Source organism: Aptenodytes patagonicus, chromosome Z (genome assembly GCF_965638725.1).
Source record: "Aptenodytes patagonicus chromosome Z, bAptPat1.pri.cur, whole genome shotgun sequence".
NCBI classification, from domain to species: Eukaryota; Metazoa; Chordata; class Aves; order Sphenisciformes; family Spheniscidae; genus Aptenodytes; species Aptenodytes patagonicus.
This window is the reverse complement of record NC_134982.1, coordinates 77,559,230-77,586,144: the sequence shown is the minus strand read 5'-3', so window position 1 is coordinate 77,586,144 and position 26,915 is coordinate 77,559,230. Positions and strand designations below refer to the sequence as shown.

The window sequence follows — 26,915 nt, the reverse complement described above, 5'->3', positions numbered from 1 at the left end:
TTTTTCTGTGTATCACCAAGTGTGGATATGCCTGATTTCCCCATGGGAGTGGAATCCTGGGTACAAATGCATCCTTTTTCTGCAGGCCTTGGTTAGGAACATAAACATCCTCTGGAAGTCAAACTGCACAAAGCATTTTTGCAGTTTGTTTTTCTGGGAGACCACAAGCACTGGACTGTGTCAAACCATAACCCTCTGCAAACATCCTCTAAAACCTTGCTTTCCAAAAGGATTCTAAATACATGTAAGGAGCAAGTCATCTGGCTTACCACACATTCTCCCCCTCAGCACAGAACCAGGCCTGCAGAAAAGAAAGGCCTTCTCGGTCTCCAGTGAGTTGCTGTCAGCTACAATGAGTTCGGATGCAAACTGGAAAGAATACATGGGTTCCTTGTTGAGAGTCCTATTCAGCCTGTTCGTGATCGTCTCCAGAGTTTTAAGGAGCCGTCGCTGGTTTTCCAGTTCCAATGTATCATTCCTTTCATCAGGCAGTGGCACGCTAGCTGGGATATAAACAGAAAACACAAAAAGCACATAGATTTTACAGTCAGCACTTCCAGTGTACTCTGGAGTATATCAAGAGTGCAACGCTCAAGCTTGCCAGTGGAAAGTGGAAAGCAGGCCATGTGCACAATGCTCTCTGTGAACATGAGGCTGTGATCTTTCCCCCAAGCAGAAAGTCTGTGATGAAATGGGGCTATGACTGTCTCCAGAAAACTGCCATCTGCATCTCCAGCAGGCTTTGTGAACTAAAGGCTAAGTTTTACTGAATGAATTACAAACATGTTTTTTAAAAAGAAGGAATAGGAGAAGGACGATATTTTGACTTCTCTCACCCGTGATGTTAAATATTAACTTGATTTTGTGGTCTGTCATTGGAACATTCAGCTTATGCCTTTTGACTCGAGCAGGTGCTGCCTTTACAGAGGCAGAGAGATGCTTGGATAAGTCTTCTTCTTGCACTGCTTCAACAAAATCATCATAGGAATAATCCAGCTGGTTTGCTGCCCCCCAGCCAGCAGGTCCTGTAAGGCATTAAGAAAGAACCAAAAGAGAAGCAACATCATGTGGAAAACAAGTGCCTGTACTTATTTCTAAAATACATCCCCAATACACCGGGGTCTGTTTGAAGCTCCAGATCATGTGTGCTGGCTTTGCCTCTGCACAAGTGCCTATTGTTCCAACATTTTGACTAAAGAAAAAGGAAAAAACAGTTTCACTCTTAACTGGTATCCTAGAGATTCTGAATCTTGTGCAGTTAGCCAAAGCTTTAAAGAAACACTCTATAGAAGTTACAGGTTACAATTCTTTCTCTTCCCCTGTCTTGCACGGACCCTCACCTGCCAGCAACATCTTCTTAAACAGTTCCATTTTGCGCTCTCTTCCTCTTTCTGCTCAATTACAGACAGCATGGCCCATACCACACGTCTCCATTGCATCTTCTTCTCACAGCTCTTGAATAGTTCTACCATTGTCTGCCCTCTCAGAAAATGCTGGTAGCATGACCTTATGTGTTTATTCCCCCCCAGACAGGCACTTCCTGTTACACACTGAGTCAAATTCACACGCTGTATAATGTCCTTCACCCATAACACGCTTTCAACCAGAAACAATTAAACAATTATTTCTGTATCTAACCTACGTTTTCATAAGGACTAAATCTAGAGGTGCATGGTCTATTTCAGTGATCTAGCTCTTCTTTTAAAGACATGAAGATATAAAAAATTCTGCCAATTACCTGTTAGCAGTCACCTAGATTATGTTAATTTACAGTGGAAACTAGGACAAGTTAACCCCCCACAGCTTTGCGGTTAATACTGTGTGAGTATTCCACAACTAATTTTCTAAACTGCTGCCTCTTATGACCTGGGGAGAGTTCTCCTCTCCTGCCTCCCCAGTGTAAAATCATGAGAAACTCCAGAAAAACAGCAACAAGGTTATTCTGATAAGAGGTTGACATGAACCAGAAGAGAATAGGACCCTACATCCCATGTCCTCAACACTGTTTCCTCCAAGTGCCTTTACAAGTTAGCTCCAGCTGTCATCAATATTCATCCTTATCCTGACGACAACTGCAAAGTGAACACCCAGCCCCCCCCCCCCCCGCCCCCATGTCTGATTACAAACAAATGTGCTCTCAAACTCAGTGAAGCATGTCTCAAAGGTGAGAATAAGCAGGAAGCTCTACCAAGTAACTCCACTACAAACCTGTAAAAGACCCACAGTTCTATGACAAAGTACATATTCTAATGTTGATCTGCCAAAATGTCTCCTGGCTAAGATAGGTCATGTAAGTTATCTGGTTTTAGCCCGTCTCCTCTGAGCACCCCCATGGGACTCAGAAATGCCAAGAACAACAGCAGTACAACATGAACACTAACCTGTTCAAAAATGGACTGAAAATGACAACTTACTTGGCAAAAAGCAAAATGGGAACAATCACTAAGACTGTCACAGCTTTCACTCTCATATAGCTACAGTCATCCTCCAAAATCTGCCCTTGCATACAGGAAATCATTTCACAGCTAATGGGCAAACTTAAGCTTATATAGCTTTACACTGTGAGTGTTCTGTGCTGATCTGAAGCAGCACCAAGGATGCTCCTCATTTTCTTAACCATCTCCAGAACCATCTATTGTACTTTTTCAGTATTTTGGTTTGAAACTGTATGTTTTTGAAAAGTTGCTTTCTTCCAGGCTAGCCAAGCAGGTTTGTAGGACTCTGTGTGTGTGTGTGTGTGTGTGTGCTTTTTTCCCCCCTCCCCATCATGAGGCATCTCAGTAAACTTTTCCTCTACACTATATAGGAAGCAGTATCAAAACCAGACAGCAAACAGTTCCATAATATTGTTATAAAACCTATTATGTAATTGCTTACTATCTTAAGAGGTCTGTAGTTATTTTTAACAAATATCTCACAAAACACATTGCGTACTTCAGAACAAAAGGAATTATGCCGTGTTAAACCTGGATGGCTAAGAATCTATGCAATCAATAATTACCAATGGCAAATCCATTTTCGTAATCGTAATTATATTCCAAGCAATGTTTCTGTGTCTGATCTTCCAATCTGCAGTCAATATCATCAACATCGTTACAGAATGATGGGACCTTCCAACATAAAGAAGAATAACATTAAAAAATAAAACCACATAGCCCCCTCTCCCGACTTACAAAAACTTCTAGTTGCAATGTAAAGCACTGGTCCTGCCAGTGACACTAGATTTCCCCTTTCATGGCTCTTATAACCCTGGCAAGGTCTACTGAAAGAAGTATGTTCTATTGATACAGTTGGGAAATAAGAGGGCAACTTGTAGGCATACAAGTTCTTTGTTAGAGAAGATCTTTTTTATAAGAGAAGATGTCCATTCAGTTAGCCACTCTTGCATGTGAAATCCCAAAATACAGAAATAAGTTCAGGCTTCTTTCTCCCTGCTGAAGATGTCAGGATAGCTCACACGTTTGAAAACATCTGTGGTTTTTTCAGCTACGTAACTTGTAATTCTGTCAGGTTGACAACAATGCTGTCACTTTGTTTCTAACCTTCAGACCTTATTTCTTCATATCCACCTCTCCCTACCCATGGAAAGGGACTCATGCATTCCACCAAGAGACCTCAGAGGACAGGGGAAATCATCTGAGAAGGACAGAAACCACAGACCAGAAAACTCGACAGAAACCTTTCTGGTATTGTTGATTTCTTCTCTCCACAAAAGCAATGGAGATTAGGTAAGAATAGATGAATGCATGATTTTTGATAAAGTCTGTATTTCTTGCTTTTTCCAGAAAGGTTTCAAGCAAGTTGGGCTCTAGGTCGTGTTTTGGAATTGCTTTGCTTTTTCCATGTCAATTTTCATTGGAGAGATGGCTCCTGCTGATTCCTCCACCCTTTTCAGATCTCTGCTAGAATTTCAAATTCTTGAGAATAGGAATAGGCATATTCAAAACAGCCTTTTTGACTGTTTTCCCAGGTTGTTGCATTTTGATGTAATTGCTTGGGCAGGTCACTAAGCATTTTTTCCTTATTATCTTTTGCTTGCTGATACTAACAGTCTAAGCACTGGAACCTGGTGGTAGCTGGCTCCTAGGAGAAAGGAACAGAAATAAAACCATCCAAGAGTTCGCTACCGGAAGAGAACAAACCTGAAGCAAGGCAAGAGAGGCTATCACACTAGGCCTGGACATCCACTCCTGAGACCACAACTCAAGCTTCTGCTTCACAGCTGCTTCTGCTTGGCAGCTGAGGACAGACTTGTGGATTAAGAGGGGAGATTGTGATACTGAAGTGGAAAGCAAGAGACACGGCAGAGAAGGAACATGCTACCCCTTCAAATTCAGTGCCATGCAGTTCTTAATGATAAGAGCTAGAACTCAGAAACTCAAGAAACCTGAGCAAATTATTTAAATCACTACTACTGGATTTAAGTGCCTGGACTTAGGCACCAAACGTGGAATTTATCTATTTGTATACATGTATATTCATTTATATTGTATGGATATATGTTATACCTATACTATATAAAATACATATATTTTATAATCACATCCAACTTTCAAAAACAACACTGAGGTTAGAGGACAATTGACTGGGGTTTTCAGAACTGCACAGGCTCTCTTTGGAAGCCTACTGAAAATCTATGAGTGTCAGGTCCCTAAGCTACTTGGATACTTCTATAAATTCTGTCCTATGTAACTCTGCATTGAAGACTGAACTGAATGACATTAAAATGCCAGTGAATCATCTTTATTTTTAAAGGAGACTTGTCATCTTCTGAAAAAGCACCAATTTCATTTACGGGTTTCTGTTGTATTTTTGTTGTATGAAATTAGCTGGGAAAAGTAACAACACGGTACATTTTTTAAAAAGTATGTAAAAGGAAGGAGTATTTACTAACCTACCATTTTACCAAGCACACTCTGGAATGCATCAGTAAAGCTATTGAGAAGATTGTTGTCGTCACATCGTGTTGCTTTGTAGAGCATCTCAAAGGATTTGAACCCATGGTTTGCAAAACGATTTACTAAAAAATGTTGGAGAAACAGTTTTTACTGGTCAGTGCAAGAGTTTCAGAGCTAAAAGCAAGATTATTCAGGCTAAAACTGGAATACACTAAGCTAAGAAGCATTGTCTTTAAATCAGCAACCTAAATTCCCAGTGCTGTATACATGAAAATGGATCACTCATACCTCAGCCAGTGAGTTGACTATGACCCTTTGGCAGGCATCAAATGTATTGGGAAAGCTAAAAGACTTTAAAAAAAGGTCTGTCGTTTATTTATTTCAGCATTTTCCTAATGGAAGAAACCTGTGAGCTGTCAACTAACCTCCATACTTACTTTTTACTGAGAGAGAAGCAATGAATATTAAGTCCTATTACTAATGCTGCTAGGCTAAATATGAAAAATTCTCATCCAGAATTTAAGCACATCAAAGTTCCTCAGTGTCCAAGTTACGAACTTTGAATTGATAGATAGCTCTGAAACATAACTCTCATTGGCTCATAGCTGAAACACTGCTCTCGTTTGCTGAATCCAAGAAATCCACCCTGACAGAAGTGGATGCAACATTGTGCCAAGACTGGTTTCATATGTAGCTCTAATAGATTTATTATTAGCATGTCACCAAAGCTGGGAAATTCCACAGCTGAAGTTTTGCATGTGTCCATCTCAAAGAAATACATAAACACTTCTGATTTGGTGATAAGTAGATATGCAAGTGCAGCATGCACTGTGCAGTTGGATCAGTAAGTTGCAAATGCTGTTGAAATTCCTATTGAAAAGACACTGTTAGTGTTTGTAAACAAACTGTTTCAAATACCAATTCAAAATAATGACAGACCTTGTCTACTTTGCCATCTTTGCTATTTAGTGATTCCCAGGATTCAAATTCACTGCTATTTTTGTGTTTTAGACAGCTTCTGAAATAACACATTTATGGAATTCCAGGCATTCTTTTACAATATTCGTAACAATTTGGAGGCAGAGGGCAGAGAAGATCTGTTATCATTAAACAGAAGTCATAATTTCTAAAATATTTTCATTTACTTCCTCATTAAACATATCGTTTGATGAGTTGCAGATTCATTTTAGTAACAATAAGACTTACAAGAGCAGCCAGGCCATTCCGGAGAGTAAGGTGGCTTCCAGACACCATCCTCATATGCACAATAGTAGTTTTCACTTGATCCTTCTGAAAAGCTATAACCCTCTGCACAGTGCAATGTGCAATTAATTCCTGCTTCATCTGATGTGCATGTAAAATCACCATTCACAGGCTCAAAGGAGATTTCACAGGGAGAACCTATGAGAAATACAAGGACTTATGTATTGATTAATGTGGTGAAGTAAGTAAGCACACAGGAAAACAGCACTGATAGGATTTCCAAAATTACCTAGTATCAACCTGATCTTGCCTCTGTTGAAGTCTGTGGAAGAATTATTTGTTACTTCCATAAAGGCAGGATCAAGCTACTACTAAATTATTCTCAAACGCCGCCACTGGAATTTGAAATCCAGAAAGGTGAAGACTTAAAAAAATTCGTGATACATATGAGAAATTAAAAAAACCTCAGAAATGCAAGACCCAAACTCTTCTGTACTTCTTCTGCAAAGGTGCATGCTCAAGCATGTACTTACTAAAATAATACAAAACATTAATCTAAATTTTTACATGAACTTTCATACAATGAATTCTAGTAAACTATATTACATCTTGAATTCTGAAACTAAACATTATCCATTCTGCACTATTGCAACAACACATGGACTTGTCAGAATCATCTTAGGAGGGTCTGACTGTAAAACCTCAGTTATGATTTATTTTACAGGCCAATTGTGAAGGAGATTGTGAATGTCTGAAAACATTATGTCACAAACACTGAACCACAGAAAGTCTGAGGTGGCATAGAACTTGAAATAATGCCAATTCTAAGCACTGGCTTGTTCTTGCTAAGATTTACAGCAAATCAGAAACTAGCACATCCATTTGCAACTTACCTTTTCTAAAAGCTATAACCAAAATTCCAGTCTGCATGATTTTAAATTCTCTCTTCATTAACAGATTTTTTTATACAGATGTCCAACTGAGACATAAGCACTAGAGAGCAGAGATGAAGTAGAATTTTCATCCTTAATACTTTATCTACCAAATTATTGTTTGGCCTTTAAAGAAGAAAGTGAACTGTGGGGAAAAGGTGTCTATGCAATAAACACAAATGAATCAGTATATCTATAGGTACAGACAGCTTCTAAAATCTAAAGTGTGTTCTAGTATCTGCTACAGTATTTGTAGGTGATTACAGAAATATTTCCATCAAGTTTTCCTTTTTAACTGCAGATTTGAAGTAAGACTTCAGTAACACCTATTAATTCATTTCACATGATATCTGTCACTGAGAAAAAAACGGATCCATTACTCTAAGTTTTACTGCTTAATGAATCACAATGTCAGTGCTTTTACACCTAATTTGAATTTATAGGACCAAATTCACTGCTGTGCTGCTTCAGTCTTAGACAATTTATTCGTTGGTACTAACAAATATCCTCACTGCCTTCAAGTTACTCCAATATAAAATGGGAATAACTAAAAGAAAAAGCGGAGACTAAATAAAAAAGTGGAGTAGCATTGCATCCTTTATGATATTCAGTTAAAGCAATGCCTTACACTCTTGACCAGAAGATTAAGACAACAAACCTTTGATGACAACGTGGATCTCACATGTCCTGTTATTGCCAGAGGGATCCATGGCTGTGTATTGAACTGTTGTCTCTCCTTTGGGAAAGAGATCTCCAGGTGCATGACTCCTAGTGACAGTCAGTGAAGCACCTAGAAGAGTTAAAAGAGAACCTAAACCATCAGTAAATAAAAGATGGTTGCTCACACCCAACTTTGACAAATGGAGAAGGAAATGGCAGCACGTCTTTCAAATTATGTGTTCTTAAAAATAAATAAGTAAAAAAACCCTCAAAAAATCCTAAGCTCCAAGGGATCAAGGGTGAACAGGTTGGAGCTCCTTAGCCTTCCACTGCTGCATGCATGTTTTAGGGTGCACTATCTCACCTGAATTGTCTGAAAATTGTGGTTCTTCCCATGTTGCTGGGTACTGATTCTCTACTGCTTGCACGGGTGGTGGAGATCTGCATCTGTCAATTACAGGAGGTTCTGTATCTGCAGAATTTAAAGGGATGGCATGATACTAGCTTACTGAACTGCTGGCACACTCAAATGAAATCTATAATCAGAAGAAGTCAGGTAAACAGGAGTTTTAAGTTCACATCAGAAGATACAACAAAGTTAGGTGCACACTTGTAAGCTGCTGCAAGTGGTAGATGCTGAGGCAATGGACAAGACTAATTCATCCGCTGAACTCATGGTTTCTGCATTCTGTTTGCTTTCTACAGAGCAAATCTCGTTTAACAGGACTGCTGAATAACACAACTGTCTGACAGAAATACTTGAACAACAATTTGCATCAGCAATGTGCAAGAACCTTGGAAATTTTGTTGGAGTCTTTCAAGAAGGAAAAAAAAAGATAGGTATGATGAAGGCAGTAAGTGACAACACAATAAAGCATTTAATCTACCAGTGTGAGGAGAAATCTTAATATTCAGAATGAACAACAGAAAACTGAGCATCTGGGAGCAATGACTGCACACTATGCACCCTGTGACCCAAGATCAGCAAAGCATTTACAGAGATGATACTACTCCTGGGCTTATACCTGCACACATAAAGGCCACAGTGACTCACAGTCTCTTTCTGCACAAAATTAGAAGGTTTCAACATGACAGACTCCTCCCCAGTGATTTTTATCAGCACTTACCAATAACCTTGACACTGAATGTACAGCTTGCCTCATTGCCTGACTTATCAGCCGCTGTGTAAGTAATGGCAACTTCGCCGATTGGGAGAAGAAACGGTGGTACAAAAGCTGGGGTAACGTGAACTGAGACCTTTTATAGGAAAACACTTGTTATTTAAAAAACAAAGCTGGTTAGTAATCACAACACTTATGTTTCAAGAAATGACCACAAAATAGTATGCTTCAATGTCAAGGCTACTCATTCTTAATGCAAATAGCCAAGTAATGAGGGCGGACTTTGCAACAGCGTGCCCTGCTCCCCTTCTCAAGACTGCCTTCTTTGTAGCAACAGGGATTTACTCAGTCAGGATTTGGACCCTGACCTGCTGCAATTTACAGCACTGTGCATTAAGAAAACTCAAGACTGACTGGTTTGCCTCATTGCACTGAACACACACTACACCAGCTCAGAACCTGCTTTGTCTGCAGTTCAGCTCTCCAGCTGCAAGGGCAGCAGAGCTGGGACATGAGTGGAGCAGACAGTTGTGGGCTATAAGTACTTATATCCAGCTTTAATCTACATATGTTTATGAGTCAATAGCCCATAGATGCGTCGAAACATTCTGGCATGGCAAAGGAATGCTACCTTTGGAGTAAAAGACACTTACATGCTGTCTACGGCTCTTTCATATGGGTTAGAACCGTCTTAAGGAACTTCTCTCTAAAAGAACTGGTTTCATGTGAACAAAGCAGTTTATCTGACAACCGTGGCTTTGTCAAACCAGCTACAACTAAGAGCAAAGGCACTTGGTTTCTACAGTTCAATGAATGACCCTGTGTCAGCAGACCTACAGTATCTGATCATGGCTATGTGTGACTTAAACCTCTTTTACTGGGATAGCTCACAGTTTCCAAGTGCAAAAAACTCCTGTGTTTGCAGCAAATTAAAAGCACACACAGAGTCACTGTTCCTCTGCTGACTCACGATAAACCATTCAGTTGCTGTATCTTGATCATGCCTGAGTCTGTAGAAAATGTTACTCTATGAAACAGCTCTGGAGCAAGTTTTCCTTGCAACTTCATTTCCAGACCTCTGATACTCAATAGTAGCGAAAGACCCATGTCTGAACCTTGCATCGTACAGGAAAATGAGATTTTTCTTTCTCACTTGGGAAGCTGAAATGAGTTTTTACTTATCATAGTGTGTTCTTGTTAGCCTTTTAGATTAATGAACTGGTTTACTTCCTTCTGAGAAGAGTTTAATAAACTTCTTCACATTCTAAGAGCTCATTTTTAAAGCAGCTGTCTCCATCTTATAAACAAGGGCACATTCTTTCTTTTGACCACATAAATTAACCATATGAGATTTTATGCACTCAAACACCATGCAGAGTGTCCTGTGACTTCATAACCCTAACCAAGACAGAAAATGCTGAATTCTCAAGATACAAACTTTTCAGCAGATTTTTCTTCTACTCCTGCTTATCAGAAGAAAGAAATTCTACTGGATCATAAAATTAATTTGGAATAGCTAGCTATAGAAAGACTGCCTCCAGTCAAATGTATAAATTTTAACTTGCCTCATCTCCAGAGTTATCCTCAGCTGTTGGTATCTGCCAGCTGATATTAGCAGAGTTATGATGTTCCAGAGTTTCAGCCTCAATATTTTCTGGACAGCGGATCTGAGGAGCTTCAATATCTGATCCAGAAAAAGACAAACTAGTTTTATATGTGGGATTATAGAAATAAAACCTCTCTAGTGGTTAGACTGCAACTTGTTATAACCATTGTTTTTTGTGCTGCCTGGAACATAAATGCACATATTTTTGCAAACTTCCTGTCTCTGCCCCTTTTTAATTTTTGCCTACAGGCTCATACATAAACATTAAGTTCTCCTGGGGAAGGGACTATTTTTTGCTGTATTTTTGTACATCACTGAGCACAATGAGACTCTGGTTTCTACATGCAACCATAAAACAAGGAATAAGTAAGACAGAATGATTTTGTTTCTCTTATTATTCATCCATTCATTACACACATATACTCATTAAGAAGGAATGGCTTCTCTATCCTCTCACTGCCTACACACGACACATACAGATGAAAACACTTGTTTCTGATAATCAGTGATCAAAAAAAAAAAGTATTTGTGACATGATATAGGTACTATGAACAAGACAATAGTGACTCTCAAATTCCCTGGAGCATGGTGTAAAACCAACTTGAAAGAAACAATGGCAAGATCTCTTGCACCAGCTCCTGGAAATGTTCCTTAATAAACTCCTGCTATAAGGTATTAGGTAGGACAAATGGAGTATTCTTGTGACCTATGTGACAATGCTGGATGGTTTCAAAGGACTGGTGGTACAATATGGGTAACAATTACCACCAACATTTAAGCCTCAAGTTTGCCCGACAAACTTAACAGTACTTCTTCATTTCCCTGGCACAGGGCCTCCCAAAACATTTGTGGTCAGGTTATTTTATTGCTGTAGTGTTGTTTGATAAATGGTCTCTAGACTCATGAGACAAGGACGCATTCAGCTCTGAACTCATCTATGCCCAGGAGGCTTTAAAACAACTCAGAACTCATACGACTTACATTTTTATTACTAAATAGTTCCAGTAAAGACATAACTCAGGCAATTAAACCTCTGTAATTAAGAGTGCAAAGCAATAAATACAAGTGATTTTGCCTTCCTCTGAACTCATTCTGATGAAAATTTTATTAGAAAGGCACTCTTTTAAATAACTACCAGTTATGGTTCACACTCCCCTGACCACAGCCTTCAGGCTGGGGCAAATTCCATTTAAAAGTGAAATTCTATAAAAAGACTAATAAATAAGTCAGAAAGAAAATGGCTATTTTGAACTGGCCAAATATGTTGGCAGCAAAATAGAGAGAGACAATAATAAGAATGAAAGCAACTGAAATGCAACTGTTCATTTTTACTAGAGAAGAATAACCTTCAGAGTTTCTTGGTGCCTCTTATTTTACGGTTTTATGCACTGGTAATATCTAAAAGCTTGAACCCAAGCCATGCTGCTTTATCTTGATCCAAACACTTCAGCTTCTGGCCTTGTGCTGGGATCCCACCAAATATTAAAAACTGTGGTTTGGCACAGGTTTACACAAAAGATTCAGAAAAACAATATGGTACATCACAGAGTGGGAAATAATATGTTTAAAGAGAGGAATAAAATCTTCCTGGCCATTACAGAGAAAAAAGTTCCCAACTCAGTTTCTGTAGTGACCTGGCATGATGACTGCCATAACTGTTTTCTATACTGTTCTTTCACCCAGTGGCTGGCGAGAGCCCCAGTTTGGGGTAGAAGCATTAGTTCTAGGAGCACAATAGTTCATCAAGAGGTAAATAGCATATTCCCAGACAAACTGCACTTACGCTTGTATCATTCTATAATCCAAAGCCAAACTCCTTCCAGCTCAGTGTGCATGTGTGTAAGGGAATAAATAACCTAACATTTCCAGAAGAGGTGGGTAAACATGGCAGAACGATACTTGGATGCACATAACCATCTTCTGCCGATCTTTATACTCTGTGTACTTGTGTCAGCCAATCTTGGCCTTAACTCTTGTGCACTGTTGCTCAGGGCATGTCAACAGCCATAGTCAGTTCAAAGATAATGGAAATGAACCATCCTTCTATATTCTATCAGTCAGGGTTTACACAGCGTTTACATATTTGCTCCGACCACAGGGTTTACATAAACCTGTGCTAAACCAGTAACAGTATTATTATAATTGTTTTACTAGGAGTGTGGGTTCCACTTTGAACATCTTTCAGCTAAGAGCTTTCACTTCTACTTTGAAATTTCAAATTTACCTGCACATCAGGCCTTTTAGCAGGCAGCTTCCCAACAACAGACTTATGAGATGGATCCCAGGAGAGACAATTGATGATGAGCACTGTAAGATGGCACTAAAGCAACGTCTGAACTCCACATTTTTATTACAAACTACAAGTAAATCTGGCAGCCAAGCTGTAATGGTACAGGCAACACTTCTTACAGACTGTTTAAATCATGCTTTCCCCAGTTCAAACCTGTCCTCACTCAGTTATTTGCTGTGTGCTTCCCTTCAATCCTGCACACATGTATATACAGAAATGATTTTGTGCTGGTCCCTACCTTTACACAGAGCCTCCTGGATGTTTGCACTCCATCTCCCAAATGAAATGCACCTTAGTTCTTCTTTAGCTCCAGACAAGATGAATCCTTGGGGACAGCTCAGCTTGCACACAGTCCCAGAAACAGCAGGCTCCAGCCCACATCTGGGAGGAAGAACTGTTACACCTGCTGGTTTCTGGAGGATGGGGCAACGCATTTCTACAAGACACCAGTAAGATATGTCATTTAACTGACATACACGAAGTATAGATTCAAAAAAATCTGCAAATAAAGTCATATGGCAACTCAGAGGGAACACAAAATACACAGACTTTTTAAGATACTCCATGTGCTATGAGTGCATCAAAACAGTAAGACCTGCTGAAGCTTTGTACTCCAGTGCTGACTGAAGTAAACAGCACCCAGAATATCAGGTCTTCTATTTTCTTGCTCATGCTTTTCACTGGGACAGAAACATGGTATTTTTCATGCGGCTCCACTATATCTTACTCTCTCTGTTGTATTTTTTCTTCTTTACAACTTCACCTTTCATGGTTGCTCTGTAGCTGCATTCCCTTGCCTTCTATGGAAACCAGACCTTCATAGCAGGAGAGAGGCAATAGTCTTGCATCTGTTGCCTTCTACAGCTTTTACACTGTCTCTTGAAATAAGAATGAGAGAAGAAAAAGGACACCCTGCCATGAGCTCACTGTAGGTTAGGGACATGGCATGTGATTTTGCCTACCACATTCCAAATGGAATGAAATTGATCTTGGTCTTGACTGTGTTCAAACCCAGATGCAAAGACTTAGGGTGACAATAAGTGGCAGCTGAACTTCTATGTAAAGTCAGGAAGGGCTGATGGTTGCTTAAAGGCTTAAAACGAAGTTTTGAACTATTTTATTACTAGAATTCACTACAAATTCTAAAGACCATTTGCATCAAAGTGTAAACTTCCAAGAATCACAACGTGCGTAAACAGATTCAATTGTCACAAAAGCTTTGTTTCATTTTTGAGCTGTTGTTTTTACCAAGTGAGGCAAGGAATGTTATTTTTACTTCAAATATGGAGGCGTTAACAAACAAAGCAAAAAGGGGTATCCCATGAATGCAGTTTGTAGACTTTCAGTAGTGTTTCTTACAACAGATAACAGACAAACACACAAGAAAAATGCTTCATTATTTATACACAATGAGAAGACTTGTAACTCTTTAGCTAGCCAGTGAAGAAAGCAGACAGCTCTTTACACAAAGGGCACACAAAGAACAACCCAATCCAGCTACAGAAGGAAAAGTTCTGTTCATCTCTTAGCAATGGTTTAATGACATAGAAGTGATTCACGTTCAGAATGCTTCATATCCCTTTCCTCTCTCAAAATATACAGCAAGTAACTGAAAACTCTCTTCTGCATGAAACAAAAGTTAAAGAGTCTAAGCATTCTAAGTATTTCCTGCCCTTTAAACTCTCAATGCTGAAATCGTGTTTAAAGTCCAAGCAATCAATAACTGCACTTCATTTCAACAGGATGCAAAGATCACAAATGTTAACACATTTGTTCACTTCAGACAGACACTGTTGGCTATGCAATGTAAAACAACTTCATCAGGAAAAAAACCCCAAACCCTAACTTTTGTTTGCTCACCACAGGAAAGTAACTGACAAATAGCAGAAAGATCAGAAATTGGAAAAAACAATGTTTGAAAAGACAAGCTAAAAACATTAAGTGTATACTACTCAGAGAACAAGTAGATGAAAGGCTGTGAAAAGTGTAAGCCTGAAAACCAGAGAAACCTGCAGCTCTTTGGGAAGCAGTAAGAGCCCTCCTGGCTGACACACTTCCAACTATACTAGCAAAATCCTAGTTGACCACAATCCTGAAACTTCTGACAAACATTCAGGATAACCTTTGGTATATCTAGCCTGAAGGAATCTCTTCTAAGTGGGACAGGTTTTTACCAGAAAAAAACCTGTAATAGTGTTGTTTAGCTTTTTTGTCTGTGCTCAATTCCAGAATTTGATCAAGCTGACCCAGGAATTCTGGACTTCATGAGGAGCAGCGTGATATCCATGGTATTAGTCATATGAATAGGGAATTAATAGAGAGGAAAAAAGCACTTCTAAGGAGAGACAGAATATGCTTTCATCTGCAACTGCCTGTGATGAACCACAACACTGTATTATAATTCTTAACATCAAGAGGAACTTCAATATTGCAGCAAAAGAAAAGATTACCAAGCAAATCCTGGCTCTTTCCTTCAACCCCTTTGGGAACACAATGTCTCAGGGAAAGAATTGGCCAACTGCAATCAGAAGAGTGGAGTAGTATTCTTTCAACACTAGGTGGCATCAACACACTGGATGCCATCTGTATTTTTACCTTTCTCCACTAAACCTTGAACAAAGCAAGAACAGTATCTTGCAAAATTCATTAATTTTAACGTGCTGGATATTAATCTTTCGCCAGTGGGGAAGGAAACACAAGAACATGACTGTGAATTTTTTTTTTCAAATTGGACAAATGACAAAGCTTCCCTTTTCAGCAGGTGTTTTATTTGTAAGCCACCTATAATGTATGTAACCTACTCAAAAGTAACTCATTCTAACAGCATCTTTCATGAAAAATATAAAAATTTAAAACATATGTAATAGCCAAACTTGCATTAACTTCCAGTCTCTTGGAAAAAGATGCATATGACAACAGACCTCACAGAAGTGACTGTAAACAATCCAGGCTATGTTATGGTACAGTTGTCAGTTATGGTTACAGATGGTTGTAATACAGTCTCAGTGAGCTAACTTTTAAATATGGTAAACTTTGCAGTGATGCACACTCAAACTGAAAAGCATTCAGAAAAAGAGCTAGAAGTGTACCCCGAGGTCCAAGAGATCTGTTTCAAGGTAAGAGATCGAACCCAGTTCCACTTCATTTTTCTAGCAGAAGGGTAAGAAATGAATAAATCATCAATTACAAATGCCAAATTACAGCAGGATTTCTGGTATCTTTTATGTACCAGATGATAAATAATAATTAGAAGCGGTTCAGACTAAAAATAAATGGAGAATACCTCCATGATAATGATGAACGTTCAGAAAATGAGTACAAAGGGCAGTTTTTGAGGAGAACACCATATTAGTATTGTGATTTGCATTCTTCCTTGAATAAAACTCCGCATATCTATATTGAACAAGAATCTCAGCAAGCCTGTTCTAAACACCAGTCACAACAAGAAGCAGCAGAGACGTTTTCCAGCTAATACTCTTCCCTCTGTGACAATCAAAGCTAACTTTTACACTAGATTTTCAGACTCAGCAAAAATAAGCTATTGCCATGGGTAATCCAGGAATGGAGGCAATACTGCATGGTGTGAAGAAATCTTCTGATACAGAGCATAGCTGGATTTTAATAATCAAAATGCTAAGCTAGAAAGGATGAATTCAACTGATGAATACAGTTAATCTTCCAATTATAATCTTCCAACAGGATTTCAGGGTCCCTTCCTTTTGAAGTTAATTGAAGTTTTTCCACTGACTTCAACAGAAGAAAGATTAGGATCTCTTAACAAACTCGCTTGATAAATTAATACTTTTGGATTACTTTCATCATCTTAGAGAACATATCTACAGTTAGAAATTTATTCTTGTCTCAAGCAAAGTCCACATTTTTAAGCCTACAGTAAAACAGTAAAAAATAGCCACAGGTTCAAGCCAAGTCACCCTACTGGCATCACATTTACTGGACCCAGGTGACATGTATTTCACCCTGACTTTAGTCAGCACTGGATCAGCTTCTGAATTGCTGGACTTAAAGCTTGTGCTTTTTTTTTTTGCAGTCTACCCTCGGAAATGTTTCAACTGTATTTCTTCCTCTTACCTTTCTAAGTTAATACCTGTCACTAGTCCTAAATGGGCACTTCTGAAATCTACAATCCTTTATTTCTGGAACAGCAGTGCCGGGTCCTGCACTTTGGCCACAACAACCCCATGCAGCGCTACAGGCTTGGGGAAGAGTGGCTGGAAAGCTGCCCAGCAGAGAAGGACCTGGGGGTGTTGGTCGACAGCCAGCTGAACATGAGCCGGCAGTGTGCCCAGGCGGCCAAGAAGGCCAATGGCATCCTGGCCTGTATCAGCAATAGTGTGGCCAGCAGGAGTAGGGAAGTGATCGTGCCCCTGTACTCGGCACTGGTGAGGCCGCACCTCGAATACTGTGTTCAGTTTTGGGCCCCTCACTACAAGAAGGACGTTGAGGTGCTGGAGCGTGTCCAGAGAAGGGCAACGAGGCTGGTGAGGGGTCTGGAGAACAAGTCTTATGAGGAGCGGCTGAGGGAACTGGGACTGTTTAGCCTGGAGAAGAGGAGGCTGAGGGGAGACCTCATCGCTCTCTACAACTACCTGAAAGGAGGTTGTAGCGAGGTGGGTGTTGGTCTTTTCTCTGAAGTAACAAGCGATAGGACGAGAGGAAATGGCCTCAAGTTGCGGCAGGGGAGGTTTAGATTGGATGTAAGGAAAAATTTCTTTACTGAAAGAGTGGTGAAACATTGGAACAGGCTGCCCAGGGAAGTGGTGGAGTCCCCATCCCTGGAGGTTTTTAAAAGACGTGTAGATGAGGCGCTTAGGGACATGGTTTAGTGGGCATGGTGGTGTTGGGTTGACAGTTGGACTCGATGATCTTAGAGGTCTTTTCCAACCTCAATGATTCTATGATTCTATGATTCTATGCTTACCTATCCCTGCACAGCTGGTGTGACTTTTGAATCCTGCCTTAGAGGTACTTGGTTCCTAACTTGTCTAAACTTATTTCCTGCTGGGAGTTCAGCAAAAGTGACAACTGCTGCATCTCTACTCAGCACTCACAGTGCCTGGCTAACATACCCTAGTCCTTGTCTGGAGGTCATCTTTAGCTTTAAGATGGTAACTCAAACCCTGGTTGTTCACGTTTAATCCGTAGTATGGACCTACAACTTGCATGTTTCCTACAATACATTGTGTGACAGTGTCTTAACACGCACCAGATGCAACAACCTTTTAGTTATCAGCTGTCTGTGTTGGATTTCAGTGATAATCTGTCCACTTTCTCCGCTACAAATTCCTTTGCCCCTCCCCAACTTCTAAGACCGGTATAAAACATCCATAGACAAATCCTCATTCCTGTCTTAGCTTCACCAAATATTAAAATAGGGAGAGTTTCTCACTCATAACAGCATGTCAGAAAAGGCTGCACTCTGACATGAACAGACAAGAGTGTGATCAGATACTTACCCACACACTTTGGCTCCTTTGAATCCCACTGTGAGGTTCCCTGGCAGGTGAGTTTGGTGTTTCCTTCTATTTCATAGCCCTCATTGCAGGTCACAAAACATACTGTCTTATAGGAGATATCAGCTGTTGAACAATTAATGTGTCCGTTTTCAGGAGCCCAAAGTTTGGGACATGTTCGAACTGCAAAGGGAAAAAAAACGCCAGTTCACTCTGCAGCACTGAGAATCAGTGGAGTTGCACTAGTTTGCCCAGGTTTTCAGAAGTGGGACAGGTACTGGCTTGTACACTAGTTACAGCAGTTTGTACAAATTTAGGGAATAGGGTTGGAACAGGACTGATTTTTTTCAAAGACTTGATGCCTTCCTCTTCTTGAAACAGTCTTACATAGCATGTATGAGGTTGGGCACATACTTCCAAGCTCACGTAAGTTCTGATATATGTCCAGGCTAGCAAACTAACTGTGCTTAGAAATGTTCCTAGCTATTGAAGGCATCCTGCACACAGTGTGTGGCCTGTGCTAGTAATGTCTATCAGCCTTCAAAATGGGACAGCTACAGGCAAATGGAATCCTATGGAAAAGTGTGTGTCTTTAGAAGTTTCTAATCCCCCAGCCATGCCTGTGAGTTCTTTGGGGGATTTCCAACTGGCAGTCTGGTACGGGCTGAGTGAGCGCCAGGGAAGAGGCTAAGAGCTTATTAACAGGGCAGATGACAGTTTCCCAGTACTCAGGAACATTCTCAGGCACTCTGGCGTGTATTGATGTAGACACAGACACGTGTGAGCCCCCACAAATCAGAACAGCAGACATTCATCATGGTGAGGGGGAGAGAGAGAGGAAGAAGGAATACAAGGCATTCATAGACAACAGGACCATAAGAGATGAAAAGGAAGAAACCAGGTTGTTGCTGAGACAGAAGAGACCCTTCTGGTGTAGGGCTCCCCATGGAGGCAGTCCTGGCTGCTGCTCAGCACAGAGGCCTTTCTCCTGCCATGTCTCACAAACACTGGAAGCAGCATGATGCCAAGGAGAACGCAGTCCTGTCCAGGATGCGTGTGCAGAAAGGGAAGTGGGGCATGGAGGGTGATCCTCAGATTGTCTTACCGTTTTGTTACTGAATCCTGATGGTGCAATTTAACATAAAGCTACACTGTAATTAAGACTGATCCCAAAACAGCTGAATGACAGTCAGAAGAAGAAAGTAGTAGCACTGGTATGGCCTGGATTTATATTCTTTGTTTCAGTGTCATAACCTCAAGCTCTTCTACTAGGACCTCCTTCCTTTGCACTGCCTCCAGCTCTCCTCCTCTCCAGCCAGTATCTTACGCTTCTGCATTTGTCTCCTTGCTCCCCTCTGGACAAGACTCTGAGCTACATACACACTGCCTGGCCTTTGGGTCCCTCAAACACCTAAGCTGTACACACCTACTGTCTGGCCATGACTGTGTGATGATGATAAATGTATGACAACCGGGTGATAGCAAGCCCAAATGTGTAGATGCCTGCTGGGGTCCTAGTGCACCTTTTCCTTCAACAATTCATGCCTCTCTTCAATAACCAGCTAATGATTTTCCAAAATCAGCGGAAAACTTGTATGGTTGAAAACTCTGCTCTCAGCTGAAGCTGAACAATACTGCTCAGTATGTTCAATAGTTATTAGGGGGAGAAAAACACACAAGGGCAAACAGTGTAACTGCTCAAAAATAGAAGACTACAGTTCCCTAAACTCTGTTCTCCCTGGATTGTCTTCCACAGTTTCTGTTGACCTTGCTGGCAGGAGGGCAAGCTCTGGTGACGGGTGGCATCAGAGATCTGGACAACTTCTTCACTGTGGTTTGGGATGCTGACTTTACCAACCAACCCATCCTTGCTGCTGCCAGATAGGAGGCAAACCATGAGCTCCTCTCCAAATACACTTGAAAATAAGCCAACCTGAGAACTTTCTCTCCTTTTCCCTGTAGCTGTTTATTCTGCACACTGATTAGACAGGACACGCCTACAAGTGGACACACAGACTGAACAGATCACTATACACCCTCAAACTAATAAATGGGCAGATACCCTGAGCGCTCCTTCAAATGAAAGCCAGCTGTATAAATGCCAATAACTGTAAGACCCTCAAGATATAAAAACCTCACGTTAAATAATGTCTTTTTTGAAAACAGCTATAGTAGCACCTGAGTGGAAAAAAAGGTCTGTAGCAAAACCTATGTATATTGGATAGGAAAGAAAAAATGCTATTCAGATGCACCCGATATATCTTTGCATTACCACTGTCTCTGAAAGTACTATTCCTCTTGTGCTTGCATATACACAGGCATCCTCTAGAAAGTGCATTTAAGAGTATAAAAAAAGATCTTGAAACCTCCATCTTGCGAGAGGCACTCTGAGCTTCAGAGCAGCTTCCTAATACGCTGTATCTTAACTGTAGTAGAGTAAGAAAGACATTTTTACAGCTGAATCACACATGCTTTATAGAGAAGAGAATAGGCTTTCTCTTTTAAGGTTTCTATGCAAGGTTTTAATACCCAATCTGTGGTAAAAGAAAGCAAATGCTACCAAACTCTACGGCAGTACTGAGGAAGCCTGAATGAATTAAGAGCACTGAGGAGGCTCTCAGCAATATCAATGTGCCTACAGAGAAGGCACTCCCTTCCACTACCCGGGAAGTCCAGCCACCTCTTCTGGAAGGACTGCATGGCTGTAGTGCTCCTGTCTCCTCCGTGTTTCAATGTTCATGCTTACTCAGTGTCTCAGTATGGCTCTGGCAGAAACCTGTAACTGAGCCCATGTTATCCTGGTTATCGTTCCATGCATTAAACACAAAACCATCCTCTTGCCAATAAAGCATTTTCCATGACAAAGAAATATTTCCATAAAGCCAGTGAAAACAACAACAACGGTATATTCTGCTTGCTCTGGGTTTTCTCCTAATACATTTTTCTGGATTAAATACACACTTTGTAGTTGTTTTTTTCATGGGTCACTGTTAATTGCATGACATGACTGCATTAATCACTTTCCAATAGCACAAAAGATTTTAGCTAGCAGAACAACTGAGGAGTGTTTAATGTCAAAATCCAAAGCAGTGCAAAGGGATTTTCCTTCACTCTCCCTTCCTAATTTATGTGATAAAATTCTCCTGGGATTAACAAGACAGCTATAAACTGTGCCTTTGATCTTGCTCCCTTTCATAGTCTGAGTGAATCGAGACTAGCAGATCCAGCACATGTAAAGGTAGGACTTTTTAATATTTTTTTTTAATTGGAAGTCTTCAGTATGATGGAGGATGGCACAAGAAAAGCAAAAATATATCCTTTCAATGCTTCAAAGGATATTAACTCAACATCAAGACAATATCAAGGCAGACTTTTCTCTTCCCCCACCTTCCAGACAAATTCCCTGTTAAAGGAAGATCATGCACCAACACCCAATAGGTGAATATTTTTAAATGCTCCAGAAAGTTTTCCAAGTACTAGAATCTTCCACTTCTCTATAGATGGTGAGGATGAAGGATCCTTTCTTTGTGGCTGACTGCAGCCTTCCCCAGATTTTTTGTACTGGAAGCTACTGTGTGACAGAAGCTTTGACAGGCAGGTGCTCTTTCCCAATATCCCAGTCTACCTGAAGTAGCATACATCTTCAGTCCATGTTTTGGCTGCTGGGAAGTCAACAGCTCTAAGTCTAGCTTCTCAAGATACCCTCATAGTACTGGCCAGCAACTTATTTTCTATTGAAAGCTTCTCCTTCCTGCCTTCTGTCACTAGAAGCTATAAAGGAAGACTTAAGTTTTCCAGGATTATCTGAAGAAGAGTCCTGCAATGTAAGCAGAAGCGAACTGCTATATAAGAATGTCCTGAGGAACTGATCTGTGGCTCAGATCCCTCCTTTCAGAACCATGACTTGCTGTTTCTTTAAGGGCTGCAGTGTTTGCTGTAGTGGCATAAAGTGCTAATGCCTCCAAGGATCTATCCTGCCTCTTTCCCTGAACTCAAGGCCAGGGCAAGAGTTACAGAAGGAGCTGATGACTTCTTATTTACTAGCTTCCAGTGCAGCATGAAGTCAAGTGCATCCAATTCAAGTTAAAGATGTTGAACTACAACCTGCGGCTGTTGAAGAGATGAGGGCTGCTACCTGTTTTTTCAGGCCCTCCTTGGAAGACATACCAGACAGGACTACCTGGGGATGCGGTTCCCCTTCTAAATCATCAAGAACCCAACCACAGGCAGAGACAAGTGATAACAAAGCAAAACTGTGTTCCTATGTACTTGTAAGAGCTCCTGGAATAATGTTTTTCAGGATGCTCTTTCCCATGTCTCCTCCCTTTCACACCTTCTGTTTATTTCCTTTCCAGCTCACATTCTCTTACAGTCAACTTCTAGGATACTGCCAGTTGTTCCCTAGTGAAACTCCACTCAAAATTCTTCTGAAGACTATGCTCAAGGCCCAAGCTTTCCTATTTTTCATGAGAAGGAACTGTAAGAAAGCAAAATGGAATTCTTCCATGGTTAATGTCTCCCAATGCCAATGCCCATTTATGCCAGGAGTCTGGTGGATATTCTAACACACCCATGTGGCAAGGTCTTGTTATATATTCGACTACTTCATAGGTTTGCTGGATTTACATAACGTAGATACAAAATTCATAGAAATTAGGTGGAGAGAGGTTTAAGGAAGGAGAGTGTAGATTCACTTGCAAAAGACTGTCTGCCTAGTAAACACTGCTCTGCATTGCCTATTGTAGATGTCCTCCTTCCATTTTAGGAAGGAGGGAAACGGAGTGATTGGAGTGGGAGTTTACCTTTGGAACATTCTTTCACCCAAGAGCTAACAGGATCAGATTTGCACGTCCAACTATGTAGTGAGCAGAGAAAACTACTGTTAAGAACAAACTAATCCAACAGAAAAAGACTTTTCAAACACATGACATCCATACCTCTGCAAGTAGCCTCTGATCCAGACCATTGACCATTTGGCTGACAAAGCCGGATGCTGCTTCCCACGAGATCAAATCCTGCTTTGCACCGGATCCCGCAGGCAGCATTAAAGTAATTGTTGCAGACATTCTGGACAAAGTAACCATTTTCAGGGGGCTTCAGTTCAGGGCAGTGAACAACTAAATAATTAAACAACGGCAACAGAGTTATGATGCTAGCTGGAGTGCAACAGGCTACTGAAGGAAAATGTTATTTTTCATTTCCAACTTGCACCTTGGTCATTTTGTTGTTTTGGAATGACACAGAAAATCTTTCATGCAATTTGACATGTCCTTCACAGTGCAAACACAGATAACAAAATTGTCCAAGCACTGTACTGTGCATTCCAGGGGTACTCTGTTCCTGGATGGAAACACTTACCTTCACAGGTTTGTCCTACAGCACGATATCCCTCCCGACATGTACAATCTTCAATAGAGGTACTTCCTGGTGGAGAAGTATGATTCTCATCAGGACATGAGGTGCAAGTGCTGATTCCACCCGGTGAACCTTCAGGCTTGTATGTTCCTGGTGGACAAGCTGTTGAGCAAAAGAAAACATGACAGAAAGGAGTTCAGGATATCCACCTTTCACAGCCAGCATAATTTTTCAGGTGTGTTGCTTTACTTTTTTACATTTTTTTTTTACCTCATACAACCAGTGTCACTTAGGGTAGGAGCATTCTCCACTTAAAGTGGGGTGAACTAAAGCCCACCAAACTTGGTGGAGGTCTCTCCAGTGACTGCCTGGGGGCTGATATTAAGTCCATGATTAATCTTGAAAAGAAGCCCAGTCCCAGAAGACACACCAGATTTTCACTGATAAAACCTGTGCTGACCTCACAAAGACATTCTTGATTTAGAGGTGTAAAAAATTCATTCAGACAAAATCCTTGCCATTCAAAACTACACTGAAGTTTAATGCATACAAATTCTTAGCAACAAGCTAACACAAGCTAGCAAAAACCCCTGCCCTTGATTTACACATTATGATTATATATGATCTACACACTATACTTGCTAAAATGCATGAACCACAAACAATGAAGCAATTAATCAAAGCAACTGCTCCCTGAAGCTTTTGCACTCATTTACATCCCATTTAATATTTTTAACTCTGTGCATCTACATGCACAAGCCATAAAGAGATTCAAGAGATGTCTTCAGAGGCAGGGAAAACACATAGGGAAAAGGCACCTTTCATCTGAGAACTTCAGATTGGTTGGGTAGGTCTGAGTTTTATCTCTCTCTGCCTTGAATTCTGTTCTTCAGGAAACCACCATAATCATCCTTATTTATTTCACAGGATGATGTGAGAAACAGGGGAGTGACTACTCAACAGGTGGTGATAAAGTGAAGTATTGATTGATCAGATTACCACTTGAAACAGAATTCAAAGACACTTGCTCTGAAAAACATACCGCCTGATGTAAAGTTCAGGAAATTTTTTGAGAAGGTTATGTAATAATAACACTGAAACCCAGCCAAAAAAGCTCTCATTTCATTAATTTCACTGTCTACAAATTTTCCTAATGGCCACACTTTCTCTTGCAGACTGCAACTCAGCCTCTCATTTCCTCCCCTCAGTACAGTCACTTTGTACCATCTGATGTAGCTCAGGATGGTATAAAGAACTGTACAACCATAAACGCCCTCAAGTGCCTTCCTCCTTACATAGTCAGATGTGCTCTGCTTCTGGAGCAAATCTTTCCTATTGAGGTATATTTCCTGGAGTTCAGAGATTCTGGCAGCATCAGTCTCTTTTCTTTGGTAGATATTGGACCAGCTCTGTTCTGTGAGTTGGGTAGCGACTCTTGTCTTTAATTAATGAAAGCAACTTCCTGCTTTCTAAGCAACTGGGAAAAAAAAAAAACTCAAAACAACCAAAAGAAACCCCAGTCTCCTTTTTCCTCACCTGTCACGGAAGAATTGACTTTCATATGCCAAATTTTATGGATTACACCTTAAAAAATCAACCCATATGAACAGTTAGCGCTTCTTTCCAGAAGGAGCATGGTCTTTTGAATAGCTTCCAGAGATTATATTTGTTTCCTTTTCAGAAGAATTCACAGTTTTATTTTGAAGAAAGGAACCGAGTAGCTAGCAGTTAAGAGGTGATTTTGGGTGCTGTAAATTGGCTTCACAAATCTGTTTTTTAAACACACTTTTAAAAAGACAATGCAAATACCTAACCAGTAAAGGATGTAAGTGCAAATCAAAGCATTTCAGGAAGGAAAAAGGGCAGAAAAATCCAATCAGAATTAGAGCCAGGAATTTTTTGTTTTTGTTTTGGGACTTTTGGAAAAGCATTTGCAAAAAAATCCCTTTCCTATAGTTCACTTGCTCTTCCCATCCAAGACATTCCTCTTGGACTGTTACTGCTTCTTTCCTCTCTTCTGTGCAGAAATCCCCTCCTTGGACATTAGGTCTTGCCGAAATATTCTCTCATGCTTCAGACGATCACCTCCAAACTGGCGAAGCATCAGAGGTATTACTCGAAAATCTCTGAAATAGTGCCCTCTGGCACTTTGTGGAAGTCTCTGTGCATCCTTGTCAAAACTAACTGGTATCCAGCAGAAAGTGATGAAGTACATTCAAAAGGATACAGAAAGAGTGCAAGTTAAGCATCACAGGGGACCTGCTGTATGACAAAGCTGCCCTCCGTGTGCCAGCAAAAGTAAATTAATGTGTGGCATATAAAATGACATCTAAAGAAGTGTTTCATTAAAAAAACCAACAAAACAACAACACCCCAACCTAACGTTTCTCTTTCTTGCAACCTCACCTTAGATGAAGAAGCAGCAGCTATTTTCTGTTTCTGTTCTGAGAACTATGGGATAAAAATAAGCACCCATTCTATGATGTGGGCATTTTTAACAACAAACCCAGTAATTTGCTTAGGCCTTTGAATCAATCTGGCTTTGACAAAAATAGTTCATTCTGAAATTACACTTACAATTTGCTCTTCCCAGTGAAGCAGCAGGAGGTAAATCATACTGTTAAAATGGCTATTAATGTCTCTATTGGGAAAGACAAATTTCCCCAAATGTCCTGATCCTTCTTCTATGCTTCAAATGCTTTCCACTGCCTTTCTAGAAAGTTGAACTACATTCTATCTTGGCTTTTTATGCAGAATTTTCTCCAAACCTGAGTCCCTGAACTGCTCATTGACCCTGCATCTCCCCTTGATGTATTCAGCTACAAAACTCCATGCAAGCTACATTCACAATTTTCACAAGGTAACACTTGGTTACAGAGCTATTTCCAAGTGTGTGAGATCACACAGTCTATCCTGTGATACCAAGAGATGGTTTAAGAATGGAGCATAAGTATGCTGACCTCTCTGCACTTCCATCACAGCCGTAGAGGTTAGTCTGGCCACAGCTTAGGCTAACCATCCAAAATCAGCTGTGGAAGAGCAGAGCTTTGGCCATCTGCTGTAGGCTGGGCTTGCCTAGTCTGCAGACCCATCCCCCCCTCCTGCTCCAGACAGCACTACAGCATGGCCCCAGTCTACACACAGCGATGCATTCAGAGGCAAGAGGGAACTTGAGGGGCAAGCACATCTGAAGAGCACATGTGGCCCCATCCATGACTGATCATACAGGTGTCTCTCTGGGGTCTCTTCTGAGAATCAAGCAGTGCCAAATTTTCATTGCTTTCTAGTCACCAGTCTGCACTCACCAACATGCCCTCTATAACCGCAAAAACTGACTGCAGGGAGAGATCATCTTCTCCAGTGCTCATCTGTAAAAACA

General features: G+C 40.6%; 1 protein-coding gene across 1 annotated transcript in view; it reads right to left on the bottom strand.

Moving 5' to 3' along the window:
- SVEP1 (sushi, von Willebrand factor type A, EGF and pentraxin domain containing 1) overlaps window positions 1-26,915 on the bottom strand; it is a 135,192-nt gene that overhangs the window by 65,884 nt on the left and 42,393 nt on the right. Inside the window, exons 4-16 of the mRNA XM_076362088.1 lie at window positions 23,540-23,698; window positions 23,119-23,298; window positions 18,185-18,364; window positions 12,949-13,146; window positions 10,380-10,498; window positions 8,821-8,950; window positions 8,058-8,165; window positions 7,692-7,823; window positions 6,105-6,299; window positions 4,899-5,020; window positions 3,002-3,110; window positions 837-1,025; window positions 270-503 (exon numbers count right to left, since the gene is read on the bottom strand). Of these exons, the coding sequence (XP_076218203.1) occupies window positions 270-503; window positions 837-1,025; window positions 3,002-3,110; window positions 4,899-5,020; window positions 6,105-6,299; window positions 7,692-7,823; window positions 8,058-8,165; window positions 8,821-8,950; window positions 10,380-10,498; window positions 12,949-13,146; window positions 18,185-18,364; window positions 23,119-23,298; window positions 23,540-23,698 (2,055 nt within the window). The remainder of the gene's footprint in view (window positions 1-269; window positions 504-836; window positions 1,026-3,001; window positions 3,111-4,898; window positions 5,021-6,104; window positions 6,300-7,691; window positions 7,824-8,057; window positions 8,166-8,820; window positions 8,951-10,379; window positions 10,499-12,948; window positions 13,147-18,184; window positions 18,365-23,118; window positions 23,299-23,539; window positions 23,699-26,915) is intronic.